The sequence below is a fragment of the Amblyomma mixtum genome, chromosome 7, assembly GCF_055824585.1.
Source record: "Amblyomma mixtum isolate Tamu chromosome 7, ASM5582458v1, whole genome shotgun sequence".
Classification (NCBI taxonomy): domain Eukaryota; kingdom Metazoa; phylum Arthropoda; class Arachnida; order Ixodida; family Ixodidae; genus Amblyomma; species Amblyomma mixtum.
Genome location: NC_143018.1, coordinates 150,114,429 through 150,141,677, shown reverse-complemented (window position 1 = coordinate 150,141,677; position 27,249 = coordinate 150,114,429). Strand labels below are relative to the sequence as shown.

General features: G+C 47.6%; 2 protein-coding genes across 2 annotated transcripts in view; both read right to left on the bottom strand.

Annotated features, from left to right (window-relative positions):
• LOC149337845 (N-acetyltaurine hydrolase) overlaps positions 1-27,249 on the bottom strand; it is a 163,785-nt gene that overhangs the window by 48,221 nt on the left and 88,315 nt on the right. Inside the window, exon 5 of the mRNA XM_089553551.1 lies at positions 21,392-21,556. Coding sequence (XP_089409677.1) covers positions 21,392-21,556 — 165 coding nt within the window. The remainder of the gene's footprint in view (positions 1-21,391; positions 21,557-27,249) is intronic.
• On the bottom strand, positions 10,276-13,358 carry LOC149337846 (uncharacterized). Its single transcript, XM_089553552.1, has 2 exons — positions 12,760-13,358; positions 10,276-11,579 (listed from the first exon to the last, which is right to left on the bottom strand). The coding sequence occupies exons 1-2, from the start codon at positions 13,320-13,322 to the stop codon at positions 11,138-11,140; spliced, it is 1,005 nt and encodes a 334-aa protein (XP_089409678.1). The 5' UTR covers positions 13,323-13,358; the 3' UTR covers positions 10,276-11,137.

The following is a 27,249-nucleotide window of genomic DNA, read 5'->3' as shown; positions in this document are numbered from 1 at the left end:
TGAATGAAAGCTAATAGGAATCAAGCGGGGCGACAGTTTTCGTTTCGCCTAAAGTATTGTGCAAGCCAGTGCTGCTGTTCAAACTGCCAACACCGAGAAGGCAGTGAAGAGAAAACCGTCCGACGGAGATCACAGCCAAGAATGTGACCAGAGGAGAACAGGAAACTGAGGGCGGAAGGGGAGCCATGAGCTTTTCATAAACTGGTCGAAGGCTGTTGGACTGTGCGCGTAGAACAGAAGGTTAGGCTCCCCCACGCTCTGCCCGGAGTTGAGAAAAACGCTGTTTTTTTTTTTTTGTGGTGATGAAAAGGCTCCCCTCAGCGTCATGTACACTGAGCTACTCCGCCAGCAGTTGGAGCTGCTGGGGACTGAGCTGGCAAGTCAACAGCTGCATACAAGCTACCGCTGCATACTCGTATGGGCAAGACATGGTTGTGATTTGTGGCGCCTAATCTTCGGCGCTTGGCGAGTGGAATGGGCTTGTGAAATGCAATTTTTCATTCTTTGTGTTTTCAATACAGTGGATGCATTAACTTCTCTTTGCACGCACCTATTTCAGCACGCACCGATTTCAGCAACTGATATAACCGAATACTGTGATTTCCTCTGAGAACTTCCCGATAAGGCTTGTTTCCAGTAACATCGTATCGTTTCGGAAGGGCGTGCTTTACAAAATGGATCAAAAGTGAGCTTCACACGCATTCTTACGCGTACGACGTTGGAGAACAGTTTGGTGCCATGTTAGTACTCTTTATTACGACGCGGATGCGCGCGTGGTCTCCGCGCGTACTGGCATTAAGGGAGAACACCGCGCTGGTTTGCAAAACCTCCTTCAGACAGGAATAAGGAGCAGTGCAGAAAACGTACTGCACGCAGACATGTCCACAGATTGGTCACACATAGTAAGCGTAAAAAGTTTTGTAAATGGAATGGTAATGGCTGCTCTCCCTAGCATCATTTTTACGCGGAGAAGACCTGCACTTGCGGCCCATTCCGGCTGTCTCCTTTTCTGTGAGGAGCTCACTCTATCTTCACAAAAACGCGCTCCACTTGCCATGAATCGAAAAGTATTCATAGCCGACCCTTGACTCCTTTGTGCTCATGCGGAGCCACGGACACGTCATTTTCAAGAAAGTTCCATTACTGGCAATTAGACAGCATCGAAGAGTGTTGTCAAGGCAAACTCATTACAGTTACTTAGACACCATCCTAGGAGCGTTCACGGAGAGGGGGGGGGGGGGGGGGGGGGTGGAATGGGTGCGGCCAACCCCGCGCCTGGTAGTGCAAGCCCCCGAGTCGCAGAGTCTACCCCACACGTTTACTCTGTCGGACCTATTCCGTCATTGTTTACAGTGCAGTGCTATTGCCATGCTGGTTTTTTTAACAGCCGAAGACCCATTTTGTTGCGTTCCAAGAACTGTTTACATGCCGAATTATTTTGAGGCAATCTTTTCAGGTTCTTTTTTGATAGGCCGTCACTTTAACGAACGCTGACTTTTCATAGTGACTTGAGTTTTCTGCCTCTCTCTTTTCTCTTTCCTTTCATTTTTTATCCCCTCACTCCTTTCCCCATGTGTAGGGTAGCAAGCAGATTATTCTCCCGGTTAACCTCCCTGCTTTCCTCCTCTTCCTCCACCTAAAGACAAATCTGTCATATTTTCTGGGGTCTAGAGTGAGTGGACATTCCTACGGGAGCGCGGTGTTACACTTTTCCCTCAGCGACGCAGTGACTGCCTTCCACTGCCCGTGCCCACGCGGGGAACAAGGGAGTGGAAAGCCTCAGGGTGCTTGCGAACGTTTCCACAAGAGCACTTGTCTTCTTCCGGGTGGAGACAAGACGTGTTGTGGAAACGCTGGCAAGCACCCCGAGGCTTTCTCCTCCCTTGTTCCCCGCGTGAGTGTCAAAAAATCATCCGCTTATCCCCTCGCTACCATATGTTCCTCTTCCTGGATTAGATATGAAAGTAAAAACTACTCCATTATGAGATTCACTGGTCCCTGACCATGGTCAAACAAAAACAAAAAGACGTTTCGGGAGCGCTACGGCTCCCTTGTTCACAATCTTGTGAACAAGGGAGCCGTAGCGCTTGTTCACAATCTTGTGAACAAGGGGCCGTAGCGCTCCCGAAACGTCTTTTTGTTTTTGTTTGACCATGGTCAGTGACCAGTGAATCTTATCATGGAGTAGTTTTTACTTTCATATCTAAACCAGGAAGAGGAACATATGGTTGCGAGGGGATAAGCGGATGATTTTTTGACACTCACGCGGGGAACAAGGGAGTGGAAAGCCTCGGGGTGCTTGCGAAAGTTTCAACAAGAGCACTTGTCTTCTTCCGGGTGGAGACAAGACCTGTTGTGGAAACGCTGGCAAGCACCCCGAGGCTTTCCCCTCCCTTGTTGCCCGCGTGAGTGTCAAAAAATCATCCGCTTATCCCCTCGCTACCATATGTTCCTCTTCCTGGATTACATATGAAAGTAAAAACTACTCCACGATAAGATTCACTGGTCACTGACCATGGTCAAACAAAAACAAAAAGACGTTTCGGGAGCGCTACGGCTCCCTTGTTCACAATCTTGTGAACAAGGGAGCCGTAGCGCTCCCGAAACATATTTTTGTTTTTGTTTGACCATGGTCAGTGACCAGTGAATCTCATCAAGCCATGACTCCTGACCAGACGGTATGCCGTCGAACCCTTGACTAAAAAACTACTCCACTATAATGTCTTGTATATTTTACAAATACAGAGCATTTCAGTAAATGTTTTGTGATCATATTCTTTATCCTTGCGGTCAGCTCCGGCCGCAGGGGCCCAGGTGAGATGCGGTTGGGATGGGGGTGCTGCGCTTAAATTAAGCTTCCCCCCCCCCCCCCCTCCCTCCTCCCCGCCCCTTTGTGGAGAACCCTGCGCACGCCTGTGGACACCGTTCAAAAACGTGCCCAAGCATCTTCGTCTAAGAAAAGGCGGAAACAGCGTTAAATGGGACGCAAACCACCAGAAAAACGGACAGGAAGGGCGCTGACTCCAACTGTGCTTACTGAAGGCCACAGGTTGCATATACTACATAGTTCGAAGAAGGTGAACTCATGTGTATTTCCGATATGTCAAAAAAAAATTCAGGGGGGCACTTTGCTGACCTAAAGTGCGGTGAGGCGAAAGTCTTAATCGCGGTGTTGCTGCTTGTGTCACTGATGTATGGTTAAGATGTTAGGCGTCGCCTGTAAGAGTGAAACGCGACTGAGTCTTGCAACGGTGCCAGGGAGTCGAGACCTTGCAGCGTATCGCGTCTGCCAGACGTGTGGCGCTTCGGCTCCGTCATTTTTTGACAGGAGCCACGACTCAAGTCGTCGGACCTCATCAATTTTGCTCACTTTGGATTCGGCATGCTGATCGGCATCCGTGGACACCAATTTCATTCAGGTGGGCCCAGTTTTCCGAATTTTAAAGTGGGTTTTCCTTCCCGCCTCCGGCGCCGACGCTAAGCCTAACGGCTGCGCCGGCGTTCGGCTGCGGGGGAGCTGCTGCTTTCTGCAAGATGACGGAAACGCACGTTCAACGCGGCTATGACCCGCACGCCATGTCTTGGTAGACCGTTCCCGTCACTGTGGAACCGAAATCGGCACCCGCGGACCCGATCCGCAATGAATCTCTCCTCCGTCTACTTGAGCGCCACTCCAGACGAGAGGCCACGATAGCGGCTGACGCCCCGGCAACCGCCGAAAATGCTACCCGCCAAGCTCTCGCCTCGCAAGCGGCGAAGGATTCCGGCCGTAAGGGCCGCAACCCAGTGACCAAGTGGAGGCCCAAGCCTTTACCAAAGTTTCAACAGGACGAATTTGTCATCGTGATCAAGGGTTGCCTCCTCCTCCCACCCCCTCTCCCCTCCCTCTCGCTCGGCGGCTGACGCTGAGCTCCACAACCTTGTAGCTTCTCTCCGGGCCCAAAACGAGATGCTACTTGCCAAAATTGAAGCCTTAGAGGCTCAAAAAGCTCCCCCTCTCCCTAGTAACTCCGATACGGACGTTATGGAGAGCGAGACGGCGGCGATGCCGACTATGGAACCTTCCCTTGCCGAACTCGAAGCCTGTCTTAATGCCAAATTTGACACAATGTTGGAAACAGCGATGGAACGCCTCATCGTTAGAGTCATGGAGGCCATCCCCTCTATGATCGCGCAACACGTCGCGACTAACACCCGCCTTTCTCGCAGAACCGGTCCTCTTAAGGACGTATCTCGTCGGCCCTCCAGATTGTCCCGCCGAGTAAATGACCTTGACGATGAGGAAGACAGCTGCCCCCTTCTAGATGCTGAGCTTCAGCCCCTGGTATCTGGCTCGGGGTCAGCCTCATTTCCACCTCTGACCTCTAAATCTGAGAATGGTGGGACACCCCCGGTGTAGGCGCTCCCCCCTTTCCAAATCGGCTTCCCCCATTACGATTACTCAATGGAACTGTCGGGGGCTCCGGTCCCGTTCCAAGCGGGCCGACCTCCGACTTTTACTTTCAACTTTTGAGCAATTGCCAGCCGTGGTTGCCCTCCAAGAGCCAGGGAAAGGCGCCGTACTAACAAATTATACGACGTTCCAGCAGGACCCCTCGTCTTGTCTATTAGTGCATAGAAATTATACAGCCAACCAGGTCGACTTAGACATGCAACTTGAATACTCCTGTGTAATGGTGACCCTCCTCCCACTCCGCAAACAGGACCCACCGCTACACATACTCAATGTATACTGCAATCTGAAATTGCCGAATGTATCATTTGCGGACCTCTTTAGCCGCGCACTGAGAGGTGCGGGTCGAGACCCCCTCCTGATTGTGGGCGATTTCAACGCTCCCGCTCGGATGTGAGGTTACTGCCGCCATGAAGAGAAGCGGGGACGCAAGTTGTCGGAGCTTGCGTCAACGCTGGGCTTCACTCTTCACACTGACCCAGTCCACCCAACTCGTATAGGCAAATCCGTGACTAGGGATACATGTCCGGACTGGACATTCACCCGCAACATTCAATATGCAGACTGGGTCAACACCGAGGAAACCCTCGGCAGCGACCACTGCCTTCTAAATATTACGATTAGGACCCATCCTTTCGCGTGACCAACAACACAAGCCCGACTGCCAGATTGGACCAAGTTCAGGCAGAATTATAATAATGCCACACCCATACATGAGCAGGGCTACCAGTCTTGGTCACAGCAATTGGTTTCTGGCCTTCGCTCCTCCGAAACTCAAATTCAGCCCTCAGAGGCGGTCTCGGATGCGGACAACCACCTGCTCCATCTCTGGAAGGCCCGGCGTTGCCTCGTCCGTCGGTGGCGCCGGCAGAAGCACAACCGGAAACTTAAAGCTCGCATCGCCGAGCTCACTCAACGAGCGGCTGAGTATGCGGCCCAACTCGCCGACTCCAACTGGGTGGCCCGATGCAATACGGCCGCGCGGCAAATGTCAAGCCGGAACACGTGGCGTCTCTTTCGCGCCTTAATTGACCCAACGCAAACACGCACGGAAACTCAGAAACACCTCCAAAGAGCAATACACAGCTTTCAGGGCAACACAACTCAATTGCCGCACAAGCTCCGGGACCAATACTTGCGCACCAACCAGGACCCCCGCGGGCCGGCGTACTCTTATGCAGGTTCTGAGAACGTTGAGCTGGATCAACCGTTCCAGCTCCACGACCTGAAGGCGGCCCTGGCAAAAATGAAACGCGGCACCGCTCCGGGTCGGGACAAAATTACAGTCAAATTGTTAGCCAACCTCCCCGACCCAGCATACCTGTCTTCATTAAATTACATTAACTGAATCTGTCCTGGGGAAGTGCCACTCCCCATCGACTGGAAGACCGCCCTGGTCACCTTCATTCCTAAAGCTGGCAAGGCCATCAACGCGCACAACCTCCGCCCCATCTCTCTGACTTCCTGTGTGGGCAAACTCATGGAGACGATGGTACGTGACAGGTTGTCTGAGTTCATGGAATCCAAACACATTTTCGCAGACACCATGTTCGGGTTTCACCCACACAGATCTGCTCAAGATGTCCTGCTACAACTCAATCGGGCTGTCCTCGACCCCGTCGAATGCCCTCACAATGACAAGGTCGTGAAGGGTGCATTCGACAACGTTACCCACGAGATCATTCTCACCCACCACTCTCAAACTAACTGCGGCAGAAACGCCTTTCAATACATTCGGTAATTTTTAACCGACAGACAATCTTACATTCGAATCCAGGATAAAGAACATGGCCCTCTTCATTTAGGAACCAGGGCTACACCCCAGGGCGCGGTGTTCTCTCCCCTCTTATTCAATTTGGCTATGATGCGCCTACCGGCCCAGCTGGGCACTCTCGCCGGTGTGCAGCATGCGCTGTACGCCAATGACATCACCCTGTTGGCCACGCAGGGTTCCCTTGGAGACAGTGAGGTTAACCTGCAGGAGGCGGCGACCATAGTGGACCGTTATGCTCGCCGCTGCGGCCTCCAATGCTCGACCCAAAAGTCTGAATTTGTGCACGTACGCCCCTCACCACAGTGCACAGCCAAAATTTGGTTGTCTCTCGAGACAGGTCCAATCCCTGGAAATATCGAAGTCCGGGTACTGGAGCTCTTTATACATCAAGACAGACGGTCAGAAACAACATTGGCCAAACTCCGTCAGGTGGGGGACCAGGTGGGCCGCTTGGTCCGCCGGGTTTCTAACAAGCGCTGGGGGTTACGATGTAAGGACGCCTTGCGGCTGGCGCATGCATTTGTAACCAGTCGAATTCTATATTTGGCTGCATACCTCCACCTGCGGAAGCAAGACGAGGATTCACTCGAAGTCATCCTCCGCAAAATTATTAAGTGGGCTCTAGGCCTCCTTGTGAGTACCTCCAACAAGCGCCTCCTGGGGCTGGGCATGTTGAACACATTTCGGGAGCTCCGGGATGCCCACTTGACTAACCAATACACACGTCTCTCGAAGACATCGTCGGGTCGCCGCCTCCTTGCCCGACTGCACATCCAACACACCACTCTCATGGAAGAGCGCCCAGTGGAGATGCGCCCTCCACGTGCGCCCTCTTCCCGCGAACATGAACCGTGAGGACCATAATGGCCGGCGCCTGGCGCGGGCGGAAGCCCTGGCCCGCCACTATGGATCGAAACCCGGCGTATTCTATGTGCATGCCTCCAGCTCCCACCATGAGAGATGGTACACAGCCGCAGTCATCCACCAATCCAAAACAGTGAACGGCCTTACTTTCCGAGCCCGTGACATAACACACCCGGAGGAGGTTGCCATTGCGTTGGCTGCATCTGATTCCAATTCAAAAACAATTATTTCCGACTCGCGAGGGGTATGTCGGAACGTCGAGCAGGACTGGGTACCGTATCTAGCCTACCGTATTCTCCAAAACAGCGTCTACACCGGTGACCCCGCGCACCGGCGCATAGTTTGGGTTCCAGCTCACATGTACCTTGAGGGAAATGAGGCAGCTGACGCCGCCGCCCGCGCGCTCTCTCACCGGACATTTCCCTCCGACCCTGACGATCAGGAACTCGAATTTATTCCAGCTTACACCTTCAAAGACATCGTTTTACTCTAGAAATCTGGCCGTGGTCTTTATCCCCGCCCGTGTAAAGGTCTCTCAAAGGCGGAGGAGCGGCTTCTGATTCGCCTCTATACTAATACTTTGCTGTGCCCGGCAGCTCTCAAACACTTCGACCCTTCTTTCTCGAGCAGCTGTCCGCACTGTGCGGAGAAGTCTTCGGACATCTACCCCATGGTGTGGGCCTGCCCCTACAACCCTGCTATCCCCCCTCAACCCAACCCAACCCGGGAGGACTGGGAGACGACCCTGCTTGGCTGCTCTGACCTGCAGGCCGAACGGGCCTTGGTCGCGCGAGCCCGGGCGGCGGCCGATGCCACTGGGGTCCCGAACTAGGGACGTCCATCTAGTATTTGTAAGGGCTGGCCCCCTCTAGGTCAGCTCATGCGTAACCTCCTGTAGATACCTGTAGATAAATGTTTTCCACCACCGCCACCAGGGAGTCCACAGAACGCCATCGCGCGTTCGGTTCTACGCCTTGCTCGACGGTAACTTTGATTTTGAGGAAAGGAAATGTATCTGTCTCGCATACCTCGGTGGACACCTGAATCTCGCTGTAAGGGAAGGGAGGAAGACGGGAGTGAACGAAGACACCGTATTCACTATACTCCGTTTCATACATCACGTGCAACGCTGTTAAGGCTACGGAAGTAGTCCGCAAGAAAAAATAATGAATTGTACCCCTCCGCGCTCGTTTCGTGGCCGAGTTGTCTAAGGCGTCTAAGGCGGCCTGAGTCTGGGACACTTATTTCTGCGGCAGATTGCAAGCAGATTTTGTTTTGTGCGCGATGTAAGCGATCCGTTTTTGCGCACTGTGTGCCAATTAAGGCTCGGAAATGCACTGCCGGACTTTGTTGTCACAACCGAAAGTTTCTCGGGACGTATTTTTGGTTACTTTAGAGAGGTTGTCGCGAGTGTTCGATTCCTGTCTGTTCGATTTTCGTATGAATATTTATCTTCTGTTAGCAGGAAGAAGTTGTATAAAGATTTGTGCGATGTAGTTCTTCCACAACCTATGTACAGGGCCTTATACAATGGAGGCCAGGGACGCGACGTACTTAAGCGTGTGAAGGCGATGCAGGTGCCGCCAAGTGCAAAAACTTTTTTCTTTAAATTACATACCGGAATACTACCAGTAAAGGAATTCTTGGAAAGGAAGCAGTTATTTCTACCTTGGGGATCACATTGTTTAATTTGTAAACAACCAGAAACAATAGACCACGTTTTTTTGCACTGTTGGGAGGGGGTATACTTTTGGGACATCTTGCAACGGACTTTAAAAAAGGAATTTCCGCTCGACGCTCATGGTATTCGGTACTTGCCTGTAGGGAGTGAGGATGGAACACCATTCGACCTCATTATGCTAATGGGCCTCCATTGTATTTGGCGCTCCAGAATGGCAGGATATCATTGCGATCCTGATGCATGGCCAGCACGGATCTATTTTCGGGAGTGCATGCATAAGTATATTAAAGTTCAGAAACTTGCTCCTGAAGTTCCCGAGTGGCTCGAAAGAGTCGAGCCTTTGGTGACGCTTAAGGAGTTTTAATATGATGAAGCCACGCACCCCCGGGCGGATAGTGTTGTTAGTTATTGCTCATTGCGCTCTGTAAGTGTATTTGTGTACTGTGGTTCTTGCCGAAGTCAGGCAATAAATAAAAAAAAAATTGTCTAAGGCGTCGCTTTGGGACGACTAGGAACTTCGGCGGCGTCGGTTCGAATCCACCTCGATACTTGTTTTTTTTTTTTGCAGCATTTCACGTACGTAGGTTGCAATCCACCTCGCGACATTTTTTTTAATTAGGAATTTGTAGTTGACGCCAACTGATATCATTTTTTGCTCACAATACCTTCAATACCAAGCTGAAACGACGATGAAATATGGTTTTTCGTTCAGGATTCAGGCCATCTGTAATTTTCGTTTTGCTGTACCCCACGGCACTGCTCGCTCCCCTGTCTCTGTCGAGGCATCGGGCATGTCATGAACTATTCCGTGCATCCAGCAGAGCAGGGGATCGAGTTTTTAAGACGGTCCGGGACTGACGGCCACTACGTTGCGGAATAGTGCGATGCACATCATGTGAGCAGTTTGTTTTTTAGATTCCTTATTCTCAGGGTATACTGATGTCATAATTTTCATGAGACAATTTTTGTGCGAGTTTTCTTTCTGGCAAAAAAAAGCAATATCCGCTGCAGAATAATAGCGCGATGCGTATCATGTGAACAGTTTGTTTTTCATTCCTTATTCAGGGTACACTGTTCTCATAATTTGTATAAGTCGATTTTTGTGAGAGTTTTCTGGCAAAAAAAATAACAATATCCGTTGCGGAACAGCGAGATGCATATCATGTGAGCAGTTTGTTTTTTATTCCTTTTTGTCAGGGTATACTGATGTCGTAACTTTTATGAGTTGATTTTTGTGCGAGTTTTCTTTGTGGCAAAAAAAAAGCAATATTCTGCTTCTTGTCATAAAGGAAAGCTCTTTTAGGTGCACTGTTATGTGCAGAGCAAGATGCTGAAATTTCTGGCTGAGGAAAGAAATTTCTTTATGCCACACTCAAATGTTTTTTTCCCGCCTAAGGAAATAAAAATTTCGAAGCCTTTATTCAAACTTTTGGCGTCTTGCATACTGGGGAAAGAGAAACATCCATACTCCAATGTAGCAATGAACAACTACCTTTGCAGTAGTTGCTAAAAACATTTATTAGAAAAAAGGGTTCAGGGAAAAGGATAGGTAGTAGGGCCCTCAGTCCCGGACTTCGTTGGCGAAGGCTGCTCGACGAGTCTCGGGCAAGATAGAACTGCCCCCCACGTCTGTTGTTTGTAGTGCACGAGACTATTAATTGACAGTACTAATAAGCGGTTCAGTGCACTGACAATAGTTTGTGACGGGTGCCGTAAGAGGTTTCCACGCAAGGAACCGCACACGGAGAGCCAGCTGTCTTTGGAAAGGGTCGATACACAGTCCTCTCTGCTTGCTGTGTGTCCTTGACAATTTTGAGCTTGCGTTTGTAATTATTCTGCTGACGACACCACCACCAGCTGATACGTCCTGCTTCCCAGGGGTGGTTTTCAGGAGTGCCCATTGCAGGGTGGGCTTCTGTTTGCAGTGTCTGAGACTACTGATCCACAGTTGCGATCAGGAATTCAGCCCACTGCTAAGAGCTTGTGATGAGTGCAGTAAACCCCCAACCATTACCCCCCAAAGAAACAAACAAACAAGCTATCTCTTCACAAAAGTCACACAAATTCATCAACAGCACTTAAATCTTCATCGCTGAATTCAGCAATCGAATCATCAGACGAGGAATTGCACGAGTCACAGACACTGAAAACAAGAGGATCTATTTCGGTGTCCACAATCATGTCCCTTTCCCAAGCCTCTGCCTCAATTTGCTGGACATGGGCACAACAGTTTTCCCAGTTTTGTTGGGTTACACCGGCCAACGCCACGGGTAGGAGGTTTTCAACTTCTGCCAAAGTGAAACCTTTGTTCCTGCTTGCTATAAAGCCCTTCACTTGGCTACAAACAAGTTCAATAGGGTTGAACTCACAGTGGTAGGACGGTATACGGAGAACATCGTAGCCAAAGCTGAATATCTGCTTTTCGGGTTGATGATGTAGGGGCCTTTTCAAGCGCCACACTGTGGTATGGCGCATTGTCCATTACAATAACGCTGTTGCCTGGAATATTAGGCAGAAGCTTCTCTGTGAACCACATCTCGAAGTATTTTCCATCCATTTCGGAGTGGTAATCAGCCTTGTTGCCCTTCTTGGCTCGGAAGAAGTCAGCAGCTCCTTGCACAAAGCCTGTTACAGAGCTCCCGGCATGCACAAGGATCAAACGGGCCCCCTTTCCTGAGGGCGCAGGCAGTCCTGTTGTCAGGCCTTTCAGGAACGCATCATGCGAGGACTTGAGGCTTCTGTCCTGCCAGACAGTTTCCTTCGTATGCCCGCTGTTCACCCACGTTTCGTCCAAGTAAATGATGGATCTGCACAAAGCTGAACAAAATAATGGATGAGGTAATTAACATCATTAAACATACCCACGGCTATGTCTATAGCAGCAATACGAGTCTTGCCATATCACTGACAACATAGAGCAGAATATAGGCCAAAAACTGAGTAGGAAATGTTACTTCATGATTTATCTTCATTCTTTGCCTGCGAAATGATATGCACGCGAGCACCAGGAGCCCCAAGTTGCGTCCATCGGAAGAACGAGTACTACGATTCACTCCTGCATGTCATTTCTGCCATGACGGCGGGATGATACGCATACTGGTGCCTCAACCAGTGGAGACCTGTTTTTGGCTTGTCGTAGCAGACAGTTGGAATTAAACTGATTACTTCTGAACAAATCAGGTAGTTCCTCACCCAAATATAGCATAAAACATCAGCAGCCACCAAATGCCACCTCTGAGCAAAATTCATGAACAAAGGCGCGTCTGGTAAATACGGTCTTTTCGTTCACTCCCATCTTCCTCCCTTCCCGTTACGGCGAGGTTCAGGTGACCACCGAGATATGCGAGACAGATACATTTTCTTTCCTCAAAAACCAATTTACGGACGAGCAAGGCGTAGGGCCGAACGGGCGATGGCGTTCTGTGGCAGCGTTGCAAGACGCTGTCGCGTTCCACTCTTAGAGAAGACACTTCGATCTTAGCCAAAAGGCCGAGAAGTGGTGCCGCCGCGGTGGCTCAGTGGTTATGGTGCTATGGTGGTTATGTACGGTGCGGTTCAGGTGTCCACCGAGATGACAGAGAATTACAGCGCCATTTCCTTTCCTCAAAAAGCGTTGCGTTCAAAGGCCAACGCACCGCGCCGAGTGGGTGGTGGCGTTCCGTGGACTGCCTGCGCTGCAACACGCTGTCGCGTTCCACTCCTAAAGACAAATATTAAGCGTCATTAATTGGAAGTTAATTAATGCATCAACAGAATGTGAAGTGAACAATCGCAGAGCAGAATGCAGCACTCAGGCTTTCGCCTTTCACGACTTTAGCCGTTAAAGTTCCTCGTAATTTTTTCATTTTTTTTTCTGATGACGCAACATTCATTGCCAGTTCTGCAAGAAATCCGTATTAATGTTATTAAATTGTAAACGTTAACATCACGCGTTATGGGACAATCCAAACGTGCTGTGTGAGAAAAGATGCAAAGCATTATTCTTACCTGCCCTGTCTTCGGAATTCCTTAATCGCCCGCAGGAACCGCCGGCGCCAGGCAATGATGTCACTGCGCTCGATGAAAGCAAAATTCCTTTTTCTTTTTTGAAATACGAAGCCAATGTCCTTCAACAACCTCCACAAGGTGGTTTTCTTGAAGTTCGGCAGGTCCTCGTCTTCGTTGACAGCCTTCCGAACACTCTCCAGCGTGGGTACCTGTCGCTTCCTGTACATCTCATGTACCTTCAGTCGGACGGCATGCACCGTGAAGCTGTCATGCTTCACCGTTCGTGAATTTGCGATTCTCACATGACGAGGCCTTTTCTTCGGAGACATGATTGGTCCGCAAAGGCGCTCCGCCTTGTATTTTGCGACGGTACGCGGAGACACTCCGGTATCCTCGCTAACAACATTCACAATATCCCGGACGGATTTCTGCGGGAAACGGGCTCTATTCCGAGCATACACGTTTGAAATGACTTGCTTCGCGTGTCTGGACATCTTCGAAGTGAGAATCTTCGAAAAAAGCCGCTCCGGAGAGGTGGTCGCGGTCAATGCGTTGGACGACATTTTCTGAAAACGAGATGCGCAGCACGGAGAGCATAGCTGGCAGGGTTGCGGGTCGGCGAAAACGCGACACGAACAAAAACGACAAACGAAACATATATATCTACTGATTCCGATCTTTTCCCTCTAAAAAAAGCTGTTGTTTACCAAATTGATGTCAAACGTAATATTATTAAGCTTGCAGACAAAGCAATTATTATTTCCGCTCGCCACGAGCATGCACTATTTTTTATCACGTATGCAGGGAGCGTAAACAAGAGCTGTAGCTTTGACAGCGCTGCACCTGATGTATGAAACGGAGTATAGACGCGCCTTTGTTCATTCTAAACCATCGCGCTGCCATGGCGGAGTGGTTGGCGTGCTGGTCTGGCACTCCGGATACCCTAGTTCAATTCCCCAACTCGACGAGTTTCCTACTCGGTTCTATTTATTCATCTGGTCTCACTAGAAAGGTTACGTAGGCTAATTGGTTAATTAACTAATTAACTAAACTCAGTCCCACTTGGAACATCACTATACTATCACTTTAATTGGTTCCATGGTTACTAGCACGATTTGCCCCGTTTGAAATTCGCGCACTGTGGCGTCACGTCCATTTCGTCCAATTGAAAACCTTGACATTTCTGTCGACAACAACTGCTTACAACGATTAGGCATTAAAGGCTTCTGCCTTAAAAAAACAGAAAACACCCGACAGACGAAAAATACCCATTATCGCGTATAAACACAGTTGGGGTCAGCTCCCGTCCTGCCCGCCTTTCTGTGCGGTTTATGCTAAATTTAGCGCAGTTTTTATCTTTTTTTTAGACAATGCTTCACCAAGTACCCGCGAAAGTTGTAATGTCAAGCATCTCAGCTGCTGACGCTGTACAGGCACTCCCATCTCCGCAGCAAGTGCCGGAGCACACGTGCGTAGCATTCAGTGCACGGAATATGTGTGACCACTTCCTACGAGCATCGAAACTGTGAACATTGGACAAATAGCCCTGGCGGCTCCCCACCCCATCTTTGAGACTAAGCCTATGCTAGGGGAGGCACGATGGCAATCGGCCGCAGCAGTAAATATACATGATATTGTTCACAGCGCAACAAGTTGATAGTCAGCGCTTGTTTGCGTTACTCTTTCGTCTTTCGTTTTTTCCCGTTCTTGTTTCGCTGTGAACAATATCATGAATACTTACCAACTCGCCCAAATTTCTGCCTTGCTGAGCGGCAGTAAATCTCTCACCCCCTCCGCTGTCAGCAAAGACGAAAAGAGTGAGTGAACGTAATTGAGAGTGAGTGGACACGAGGGTGAGTGAATGGCTTTGAGCTCGAAAGAGTCGTTGTGAGAACTAGTGGACATGAGTGCGAGTGAGTCGTTGTGAGTGTGGACGGACCTGACGTAAGTGCGAGTGGAAAAAAGTGCGAGTGGGAGTGGTTGTGAGTGGCCGTGTCTGTGAGTGAGATTTAGCCACCTCTCATGGTCCTGAGATGTGATATTATTGGGTGGTTTGTTTTTCTAGCGCAATCTCACCTCCGTCTTTCGACAGTTGCCTGATCCTCACCAGCTGCTTTTCCACTATTCATTGCTCCTAAGGCTTTACTTCTTCCTTCGTTACTGACGGGATGTCATACTGCTGTATTCTACTGCCTCTATAATTAAGGCGCATACATTTCGCATACATCTAATTATCGTTCTGATTACGTAGGCTGCTGTATAGATTTGCGAAGGACTCCTCGGCTACTTTAACTATCTTATCCACTTTGATAATGACACTGCACTCTTCGCCTCTTAGCGCATACATCTGGTTATAGCTATGCCTAGTTTTCTCTTCCCCGCATTTATGTTAGCTCCGTTCATTAAACTTATATATTATATTAAAGTCTATATTAAACTTCAAGGTAGCCTTATGTCGGCTATCTTGCGCTTGTTTACTAATGCCAGTTCTATTCTGTCTGTAGGGCTAGACGCTTTCATGCTTTGACGTTTCTTAATCACATCTGTCGTCTCCTAAGATAGCTTGCCCGTATCCTGTTGAACCATCCTACCGTCTACTTCTACAGCGTACTTCGTAACGATAGCTGTGAGACGGTCGTTCATTGTTTCAACATTAAGATCGCCTTCCTGAGTTAGAACCGAAAATCTGTCCTGCGGCGATAATCTGTCTTCCTCTATTTTTCTTCTTATGGCTTTTTTATTTATTTGAAAAACTGCGGACCATGCATGGTCCTAGCAGGAGGGGCACATTCAAACACTTTTCAGTACAAAAAATGACAAGCATATGCATAGAGAAAAAAATAATAAGTCAGACAATCAATCAGAATTGAACATATAGACAGGCATCGAAACACAAAACAAACATTACTCATGAAATAAAGAGATGACGTTCCAACTCTGCTACAAAGTTGCTGGACAGAAAAATATGAGAAGGTAATGCATTCCATTCGGATACAGTTCTAGGGAAGTAACTATTTTTAAATGTGTTTGTGCGGGCGAAAATTGGTGCCAGTGAGTGTTCCTGCGTATGCCTAGTTCTTCTCGTAAAATGAGCTTTGACGCATTAGGCAACTTCATTTTTATTTTTCCTTGCAGGCAGTGATGAAGCAAGATGAGGCGACTAACCTTCCTTCGGGATTCAAGGGTGTGAATGTTGTGTTGCTTCATAAGCGTACATGGGGAATCCTGTCTTCTATATTTTCCAAATATAAATCGCACAGCTTTTCTTTGCACACGCTCGAGTTGTATGATATCTTTTTTATTATGGGGGTCCCATACAACCGCCGCGTACTCAAGTTTAGCTCTTACACAGTTGTTATAGGCAAGACACTTAGTACTGGCAGGAGCATTCCTAAGTTTTCGCTTAAGAAACCACAGTTTGCGAAGTGCAGCAGCAGAAGTTTCTGATATGTGTTTTGACCAAGTTAATGTATTTGTAAACGTAACCCCTAAGTATTTATATGAGACCACCTCTAAGATATTATTGTTGTTAAGCTTATATGTAAAGGAACACGGGTGTATTTTCCTTGTTACTCTTAAAAGTACCGTTTTATCAGTGTTTAACTGCATACCCCAATTTGTACACCAGTGGGAAATAGCTTCTAAAGTATCCTGTAAAATTTCTTGATCCTTTGTGCACGTAATTTCTTTAAACACAACACATCCATCGGCAAATAATCGGGCAGAAACCTGCGCAGGAATAACATCTAACAGGTCATTGATAAAAACTAAAAAAAGGAGCGGGCCCAAGACACTTCCCTGAGGCACACCAGAAGTAACATCTAACATCCGAGAAGAACAGTTCCTAATGGTGACGTATTGTTTCCTATCACTAAGGTAGGCCTTGATCCAGTGGACAACATTTTGAGGAATACCGATACATTCCAGTTTAAACAACAGTTTTGCATGTGAAACCAGGTCAAAAGCTCTAGAGAAGTCTAGGAACAATACATCGAGTTGACCGTTCCCGTCTAACACACATCCCAGTTCATGCACAGTCGATAGCAGTTGTGTGACAGTTGAGAGCCCTTTTCGAAAACTATGTTGGAATTCAGATAATACCTTGTTCCCTTCGAAGTGTTGCCGAATATATGATGCTACAATGTGTTCCAGCATTTTACAGCACGTACTTGTGATCGAGATTGGTCGGTAATTCGCGACAGATAACGGTTCACCTTTTTAGAGCGCAGCTCTTTGGCGTCCGTTCCTGGGTTTCGCGTCGTCGTCGGCGTCGGCCTCGTAACCAGCTCCGCCCCCCTTTCATCCCCCCAGCGCTATCGGCGTCAGCGGCATCAGTCAGTCGCTGCTATCTCTTCCCTCCTCCCTTTATCGTGTTGTCCGCTTGCTGCGCGCGCTTCTGCCCCCATCGTTTGCCGCTGGGTGTACACGCCGCCCCCCTCCCCCCTCTTCCTGCGAGTCTCCGGTTGTCAAAGCGCCGGCTCGAACTTAATTCCTTTCTTCGCTCCTCCTCCAATGCAACCCCTGTGCGGTGGCAATCAGAGAGCCAGATCGGTGGCGGCGGATCTGTATATGTGCACCGCCCGAGCCGAAATTGCGAATACGTGTGAAAAAAAAAAAAAAAAATTCTGTGATTGCGCATACATGATTGCGCATTTCTTTGCCTCAATCTATCGAAAAGGTGAAACAGCTTATTTGCTGCGCTCAAATTTCGCATTAAGAAGTAACGTAACCGTCGGTAATTTTTTGTAAACTGGGACAACACGTGCCGTGCGACATAGTGCTGGTATTTCACCTGAATCTAGAGATAACTGAAAAAGGTTAGTCAGAAATGCCGATATCTGTTCTGCGTAACGCTTTAGAAAAGCATTTGGTATTTCATCCGGTCCTGCTGATTTGCTATCGTCAAGTTCTAGAAGCATGGCTACGACTCCTTCACGATTTACTGTAATACTTTGCGATTCTGTACAGATTGAATACTGAAGTTCATATCGTTCAGGCTTTGAAAAAATGTTCTGGAAATACTTGTTAAAGTGTTCCGCTATCTCCCAAGCGTCAGCAGTTGAAGTTTCCGCAATATTTATTTTCTTGATGTCAAGATTGCTCTTTTTCAAATAGCGCCAAAACTTTTGGACATCGTTGCTAATGAACTTGTTTAGACCATCGGAGAAGTAACTTCTTCTGGAATCGTTTATTTGACATAACATGCTATGTTTTAGGTTGGAAAAAAGGGGCGTTGACTCCTTGTTTTGCTTCCTTAGCCTCCTAATTTTACGCTTAATGTGAATAATTTCCCTGGTTATCCAAGGGTTACGGCTACGCTTGCGAACTTGTTTCGATGGGACATACCTATTGATAGAAAACCTAACTGCACCACAAAATTTAGCCCACAAGGCTTCGACATCATCTTCAACTGCATTAAGAACCAAGTCCAGGTGGTCTAAAATCGAGGTGTCATCTGCCCGAAGGAAATCTTTTCTAAGAACGACTGATTTAGGTGGTTTAGCTTGTTTAGATGGTAACATGAAGGAGAAGTAAATTAACTTATGGTCCGATAATCCGTTTTCAACTTTCACGGACGCGCCTTGAAATATTTCAGTAATAAACAAAAGATCCAGAATAGAGGTGCCACGAGTGGATTCATGCACCGTTTGCTGCAAGTTTAATGAAAACATAATATCTAAAAGCGTATCACTCTGCAAGGAAGTTCCATAATTGATATGGTTCCAGTCAAACGAAGGAAAGTTGAAGTCACCGGTTACTATAACGTTTTTACCTCGTAGCCTTAGAAGATTGTCATATAGATTAGACATGAACGTATCATCTGCATTTGGGGGGCGGTACACTGCGCAAATAAAGAATGTGAATTCTGCATATCTGGCTTTTAATAATAAGGATTCGCATCCAGGGATTTCTTCACTGGAAATAACATCAATAGACGCTTTAACAATAACTGCTACGCCGCCACCTCGAGAACCCCTATCACGCCGGAAAAGTTTGTACCCGGGAGGTACAATTTCATCATCCCGTATAGATTCGTGCAGCCAAGTTTCAGTGATCGCGCAAAAGTGTGGGTCGTATGAAAAAAGAAGCGCTTCTAAGGCATCTATTTTATTTACCAAACTTTGAGCGTTAAAAGAAAGGATACGTAGGAGCCTGGTATTTAACTGCTAGCTTTCGGACGAAGAAGAAAGACTGGTACGTTTAGGTAAGAGTACGCGAGACATAGTTTCGTCATCCCACTTGTAGAACTGGTCATCAATGCACAGTTTGTCATGGATTAGCCGAACTTTTTTTCCTTTTTTGTCTTTTTCACTGTCCCATAGTAACTTACGTCTTCTAAGAGTGTCAGCACAGTAATCATTTTGGATAGAGACATTTGTCCCTTTCAGTTTGTAAGCATTGCTTAACGCAGCTTCTTTTTCTCTCGAGTCTTGAAAGCGAACAATTATAGGCTCGTTGATGGGCTTCCGCTTCACTAGTTTCTTCCGCTCCCTCTTCAATTCTAATTCGATACCCTACCATTCAATTCAACTCAATTTCTTTCCCACCATGGCACAAATGATGGCGAGGGTCCGGAGTAAAAGCTGTCTTTTGACATCCTGACAATGCCAGGGACTGCCCCTTTAGCAGCAATGCAGTAGTCTGGCATGTGGTCGTAAATGTGAAGTACATCAAAAGGACATCTCAGCACAAGCAAAAACAACAACACAAGCAAAGGCAACATAGAGAACAAAGCTCTTTGCAGTTTTTAGCAACCAGCACATCAACAAAACCAGCACAAAAAAAAGCGGAATGAAGATCACAATCGTTGCGCAAAAAAGAAAGTAGGAGGTCGGAAAAGTCACAAAAGAAGGGGTTTAGAATATATGTAAAAGTTATTGAAAAGATGCCGGCGGGTAGCATTTCGGAAAACAGTATATTTTTGTGCGAGGTTGTTGAAAAGTCGGGATAGTTTACTTTCTAATGTTCGATTACCATACGAAATTCCGTGAGTTTTCACGCCCTATCGCTCAATATTTCTTGCGCTGTATATGAATCTCCACACTTCAGAGGCATGTTTTAGCGCAAAAGACAGGACGAGAGAAAGAAAAGACGAACACGAGCGCTACTGACAACTGCTTTATTGAAGCAGGAACGAGGCATATAAATACGCTTCTGGCCTGCGCCAGCGCTACCTACCAAGGAACTTGGAATCTACACAGGAAATCATATAAGATGCGATATGAAATTTACCTCGGCACTACACTGAACAATAGACGTGTCACTAACTCAGTCCTGTCCCCCTTTCTTGATAAAGAAAGCTTCCAAGGTTTCTCGGGTTGTTTTTTGAGCATTTCTGCCAAGTATTGAAATGCTAAGGAAACGCGGCTCACAATTGGTGCAAGCAGTGCAGTGGTCAACCAGATTAGTACGCTCCTTATTGTAGATATCTTTTGCATGTTCCCTTCTTTAGCGTTTAAATCCTTTGCAGAAGTGCTCATAAAACAACCCGTGAAACCTTCGAAGCTTTCTTTGTCAGGAAATGGGGAGAGGACTGCGTTAGTGACACGTCTATTGTTGTGTATAATGCCGAGATAAATTTCCTATCGCGTCTTATATGATTCCCTATGTAGATTCCAAGTTCCTCAGTAGGTAGCGCTGGCGCAGGCCAGAAGCGTATTTATATGCCTCGTTCTCGCTTCAATAAAGCAGTTGTCAGTAGCGCCCGTGCTCGTCCTGTCTTTCCGTCGTCCCTTTTTTTTTGCGCTAAAATATGCCTGTGAAGTCTGAACACCAACTAGCCCAACATTTAACCCTTTTGACCTATATGAATCTCGTTTTTCCAGCCCAGCTAGCTTTTTGTGATCGTTACAACGCACCTTTTCGGGGACCTCCTCATCCTGCGGGATGCCAGAGGGAGCGTAGCATGAAGTCTATTTCATTTTCAGTCTCTTCAGTGGGGCTCTTCCATGTCCACTTCTTGTTTGCGGAAGGAGCTTTGCGCTACTGTGTTCGGATCGATCAGCGTGACGCGTTACCATGACGTGCCTTTAACGTGCCCTTGACGTCACTGTGTTGGAACCAATCAGGGCGTTATACGCTGCACCGCGCCACACGGGCGCCTCAGAAACCAGAAATGTAAACATATAACTACCAGCGCAAACCAGCAAGACACACGACAAAGAACGAGGGCACACAAGCGCTGACTTCCAACTGCCGTTTAATGGGTGAAAAATGTGCTTAAATACTGATTACAAACACCAAAAAGAAAATATCTTTGCCTGTCACTTCTTTAAGAAGCGCTACTCCGCATCTGACAAGACGATTGAAGGCGCGCTGACACAATTATCTTGCGGCCCGGCAATTGTGTCAGCGCGCCTCCAATCGCTCTGTCAGATGCGGAGTTGCTCTTCTTGAAGAGGTGACAAACAGAGATATTCTCTTCTTGTTGTTTGTAATTACTATTTAAGCACATCTTTCACCCATTAAACGTCAGTTGGAAGTTCAGCGCTTGTGTGTCCTCGTTCTTCGTCGTGTGTCCTGCTGGTTTGCGCTGGTATTTATATGGGACGGATCACCAACTAGCCCGCACTCTTACCCTATGGAAATGTAAAAGTTGCCGCTGCACAAGGTCTGCATGCAAAGGACTCACTGTCCAGGTGGGACATGACGGTGTGGCGCATCTTTCCCCCCGCCTCGGCGAACACCCTGGCGATCTCCGAGGGCGCCCCGGTGTCGCGGCCCGGGTGAATGATGACCGGGCACCCCGTGGAGTCCTGCGCCTGCGCGGCGGCACGAAGCACCCGCTTCTCGAACTCTGCAAGCAAGACGCGCATTATTTATTGACCACTTTTTATCTATTTATTTATTTAATACTGCGGAACGCTTGAGTCCAAGCAGGCGTGAGCCCAGATACAAATAAAAACAAGATATACACGAGCGTCAAGCAAAAGCAAACAGATAATGCGAAAAATGAAACCAAAAAGACAATGGTTTCACACACAAAAGGCTCTCAAATTATCAACAAATATTTCTACATTCGGGCTGTTCCCTACACGCTTCGGCAATTTATTCCACTCTGTAAGCGATTTGGCAAAAAATGAGTGTTTAACTGCGTCAGAGTGTGCACGAAATTCTTGCAGCATTTTTCCATGGTTATAACGCGTACTTGCTCGTGGAACAGGAGTAAAATAATCATGGGTGCTTATTCTAATCAGATTATTATATATTAGCTACTTAGGGCGAAAACACGACAAAGCGGGAGACAACTATCAACTGGTTTATACAGTCTCGCAATGCGTAGCTATACAGGCGCCAGACACGGCGGAAAAACACAAAACACCAAAAAGACATCCCTCCCCCCCCCCCCCCCCCCCCCCCCCCCCCCCCCCAACCCCGCCAAAAAAATGACAATCCTTCAAGCGCGTGCATAGAGCAGGCGAGTCACTTTATATCTTCATAGAGCAACAACTGTGCGAAAGAAGCCCTAGACTGGAATAAGATATTCCGGAGCTGGCTCTAAGGGTGTGCCACTAGGTCTACAATTTTTTGGTTTTTCTGAAACAAGGCTCCCTGATGACCGCTATGAAAGGGGCAAGTATATCAGTTTCACCTTTGAGCTGCGAGAGTGAAGTCCATCTGGTTCATGGATTTGAAGATTGTTTGCCATCAGCGCGGAGTCTATATCAAATTTCACCCAAGGACGGCTAAGCCTCTCCTCAATTACAGTTCAGGACATTCAAACATCGCGACTACTTCTTGCCTTAAAGCACTCCTGCCGAAATCTTGCACCAACAGGGCTGCGACCACTTTCCTTTTGCCGTTACTAAGGGATGTTGGTTTTCCGGATGAGGCTCCAACATGTGAAGAGATTCTGGCGGGGGGGGGGGGGGGGGGGGGATCCCTTGAAGTGTGTGTGGTTCTGTGCGCAACAAGCCTGAACGCAGCGGTGACAACTAAACTTGCTTTGCATCGCAGACATTGTAAAGAGTGCTTCGGTTGTTTAGATAAGACAAGCGTTTAATCACCCCGATCGGATTTGTAGAAAGCTCTAGGAAGCATACCTGCTCAGGCAGGAAACAGACGCATCAGCCTCTCTCACTTTGTTAGTCAAGGAGGCAACTTTTCTCCTCAACTGCGTGCGTCCCAGCAGATAGCATTGGGGTGTCTACGATGAAGGCTCTAATGCGTTGGAAAGATGAGGTCACCCTCCTGCTCTGTGCATAAAGGAATGTCATAAGTGAAACAGCGCGAAAGAAGAAGCCCGAAGGCGAAACGAAGAAGGGACAGGAAAAAGCGCTGTTTCACTTATGTCACAATAAACCAACTAGCCCAGCTAAAAGTTCTGCTTAAAGGACTGTCATTGAAGATTTTTAAGGGTTTGTGTTTTGTCCGCCCTGCCTGGCACCTCTATAGCTACACAGAATAGAAAACCAATTGATAGTCCGCGCTTGTGTTGTCTCCCCCTTTGTCCAGTTTTTTCGTGCTGCTAAATTACGAACACCACACAGCTCTTCTAAGCAGACACATCTATGAATGACACAAAACGGACACTGAGCACAATGCAGATTAAACTGTTGTGATCACAACTTGGGGCATACGTTCTCAAAAAACAAAAGGTCTGTCTAGTGTTAGCAATGAACTTTGTTGAGGTGGGCAGAGAAGCCTCCAGAGTGAAGACTAAAGCGATAGGCCTGTGTAATGACATGCAGCTCACCAGTTAAGTCAGCGGTACTAGCAAATGCAAGAAGGGTTATCTAGACGTGTTTTTCACTGTTAAAACGCATGAGCCCAATAAGCCATTTAGATGCATTGTCAGCGAGCGCGATTCAAGGCAACAGCAAATTAGCCATTTTATTCTTGAACACTTGAATGAGCTCTATTATGTGTGACTGTACGCATATGCTGTTAAAGCTTCTCACGCTAGCCGGTGATATTGAATCAAATCCCGGTCCTGACGAAAAGATTCTTAGTGTTTTAAAAGAGCTACAATCTGGGCATACAGTAATGCTAGACAACTGAAGTCAATTGAAATGAAACTGGTCAATCATGATAAAACAATTAGCGAAATTAAGGCGGGACTAGACAAAATTGAGACAGCTTGTACTCGTGTGATGGCATGCAGAATGAATTAGACAAACTGCATGAGAAAAACACCGAAAATATCGCACAGACCAATGTACTGTCTGCACGGAAAAACGATGCAGAAAACCGATCTAAAAGAAAATATTCTTGTGTTCTAGGGCATCGAAGGTAAAGTTAAAAAAACATGGCTTGATTCTGAGAACGTCGTCATATCACATTGCAAGCAGTACTTACATATCCAGATACAGCCCCGCGGAATTGAGCGTGCGCATCGTATTGACTCTTTCTAAACTGGCAAATGCAGGCCTATAATCATGAGGTTTGCTCACTTTGAAGACAAAGACTGACTAAAAATATTAAGTATGTAATCATAGCTATTTAAAAATGGGATTATACCGATCGTAATTACGGATGGTTGTTAGGTGACTGTGCTGCAGCCTGGCCCGATCGAGAATTCGCAGTAAGAATCGCGTCGTCGTTGTGAAATTGTCGAGGCAGCGTAAGTTTAAGAAAAGACAGCATTCTGTTATTTTGGGGCAGAAATCACAAGCCGTTGTGAGAACGTATCGTCGAACGAGGAGGAGCTGTACTGGATTGCGATGTGACGCGTTTTTCAGTCTCTTGGGTAGAAATGGTCCAAACACGTATCGTTTCCGACGACATCGCTTCAGATGATCAGACTCTACTTCGATGTTGTAAAGTTTTACCGCGAATTGGTTTGCGGCCGTCAGGACTGGCTGAACCGAGATCCGTGCCGTGACAGCCGACCACGATTTTACCTTTGACGAAAATCCCGCAGCAAAAGAAACATTGACGCAACGGATAGATCTCGAATACGCCACAATCAATACGAATAATTTCTACCACAAGATATCTTGGTGTGTCGCTACAAATACAAGCCCGTACCGCTGCAGGCGATTAGACGGGCGGCACTGCCGGTGGCGCCAATCGGAACGTTCGAACCATCCGTCTCGTCCGCCAGCACCAAAGTGATCCTACAAAACCTTTCCGCCGCACGCCCGGGCGGAGGCTGAAAGCGAGCGGTCCGCTCGCTGGCGGAATCCGCCCAAAAAACGATCGTACAACGGCCTTAAGAGGTAGGGTTCTGTTCACTGGCAGCTGTGACAGTAAAGCCGATGCGGGGCCGCCTCGATGGGCTGCAGGTGTAGTGAGATGCATATGCAAACCCGGGCGCCCTGCATGTTCCAAGAAAAGTGCGCGGTCCGCTCATTCGGACTCTGGCGAGCCGCCGCGGTGGCTCAGTGGTTATGGTGCTCGGCTGCTGACCCGAAAGACGCGGGTTCGATCCCGGCCGCGGGAGTTGAATTTCTTTGAAGGAGAAATTCTAGAGGCCCGTGTACTGTGCGATGTCAGTGCACGTTAAAGATCCCCAGGGGGTCGAAATTTCCGGAGCCCTCCACTACGGCATTAGTCGCTTTGGGACGTTAAACCCCATAAACCAACCAACCAACTCTGGCGAGGCCTGCGCTCTGTCAACTTTTATGTGGGGTGCATTGCACTGTTATTGCTCGAAATTGGGCGAGAGCACATTTACTAAAGCTCCACCCAATTAACGAAGGGTTTAAAACCAGCTCCAAACAAAGATCGTTAGAGAGGAGCACGCCGAGTCTCAGTCTCGGCCGCTTTTAAACAGCTTTTCTTGTAAACCGCCTTCTCTCTTACTGCTTTCACTTTAGTCTTGTCTTTAATAAATCAGTTTCTCTGTCAGGAAGTTGGAACTGGTGCCACTTTGGCAGCAGCAGCGGACACACGCACAAGCAATTGAAGCTACTATCTACCATTTTTTCAGCACTTCCAGTGACGCATCGGCGCGTGTCATCGCGCGAGGATACCTGCTACGGGCGTGGCTGTCATCTGTGTACCGTGAGCGACACCTGGTTCGCTGTTTTCCTGTGGCTACGCAGAGCGTCTTTCCTGACACTTTGGCAGCAGCAGCGGACGCGCACAAGCAATTGAAGCTACTATCTACCATTTTTTCAGGTTAGTCTTGACTACATTTGTAGTACTTCTTTTCCAGTGTCTCTGCTGCTGCTGCCGAAGTGTTTGTGACATGCCAAATGCAGAACTACTAAAGGTTCTCAAAGAGTTTAAGCAAGAAGTTCGCGACTTGCTTAAAAGTGACTTGCACGAACAATTTACTGACTTGCGTACCTCTCTCGAAAGAGAACTTCGAAAAGAGCATCGCGACCTGAAGCAGAGCCTTGAATTCCTCAATAAACAGTATGAGGAAATGGTAACGAAGTGCACACGGCTCAAGGTAGAAAATAATGAACTGAAGGCTCAGAATGAAATTCTAGTGGCTGCGCAAGAGGAGCTTAAAACACTGGCTGTTCAACATGAGAAGAGAACAACTGCCCTTGAGCAGTATTCACGTAACAAAAACATTGAACTGAAAAATGTCCCCAACTCTTCCGATGAAAAGCTAACAGAAGTCCTTGCAAAACTTGGTGAAGCAGTAGGCGAGCCGATAGAAGAAAGCGACATCGATATTTGTCATCGTGTTCCTGCCAGAGATGCCCCTTTCCCACACATTGTTATACAATTCCACAACCGGTCTAAACGGGATGCTGTGTTGGAAAAGGCGCGGAAAATGCGTCTATCAGCTACCGACGTCGGCCTTTCAGAAACAACGCCCATCTACGTAAACGAGCATCTCTGTCCGCAGTTAAAAAAGCTGCTCGGTATGACAGTGGCAAGGAAAAAAGAGATGAGCTGGCTGTATGCGTGGACGAAAGGCGGAAAAATATTTGCCCGTAAAACCGATAAATCCGGAGTTCTTCAGATAACGAGCAGCAGTGACCTTGAAAAGATTGTTTAGCACGCTTAATCGTATACCAGATGGCACCACAAGTATCAACCTTGCCGCTCTTTCCAGAGAAGTACAACATTTCTTGCTTACATATAAATGCTCAGTCAGCCAGAAACAAAGAAGACGAAATAACAACACTTTTTGACGGTTTTAAGTTTGATGCAGTGATGATAACAGAAACCTGGTACCGGGATGACTCGGAAGTGCTTCGTGTGCACGGCTATCGAACCTACCACTTGAATCGAAGTGGTAAGACAGGCGGCGGCGTAATGTTATTAGTGAAAGATACATTTGTATGCGACATTGTTGACATTTTTTCTGTAATAACTGATGATTATGAAATGCTAACTTTGCAATGTAATATGACCATTTTTTCTGTGGCATACCGTCCGCCCAAAGGTAGCAATAGAGCTTTTCTTTCATTTCTCGACACTTTCTTAGGTTGGATCAGCGAAAACGCCTACAAACTGATTCTAGGTGGAGACTTGAACATTGACCTCCTACACTCGTCCCCACAAAGTGAAGAATTGTGCTGCACTTTAGAAACTAATGCTTTTATTAATCTCATAGAACAACCAACTCGTATAGAGCGGGAT

What these genes read in the sequence shown, in the direction of transcription:
- LOC149337846 (XM_089553552.1), bottom strand. Translation starts at nt 13,322, where the DNA reads ATGTCGTCCAACGCATTGACCGCGACCACCTCTCCGGAGCGGCTTTTT. An exon ending in GAATTCCGAAGACAGGGCAG is followed by an intron (nt 11,580 to 12,759) that starts GTAAGAATAATG and finishes AGCTTTGTGCAG; the next exon opens with ATCCATCATTTACTTGGACG.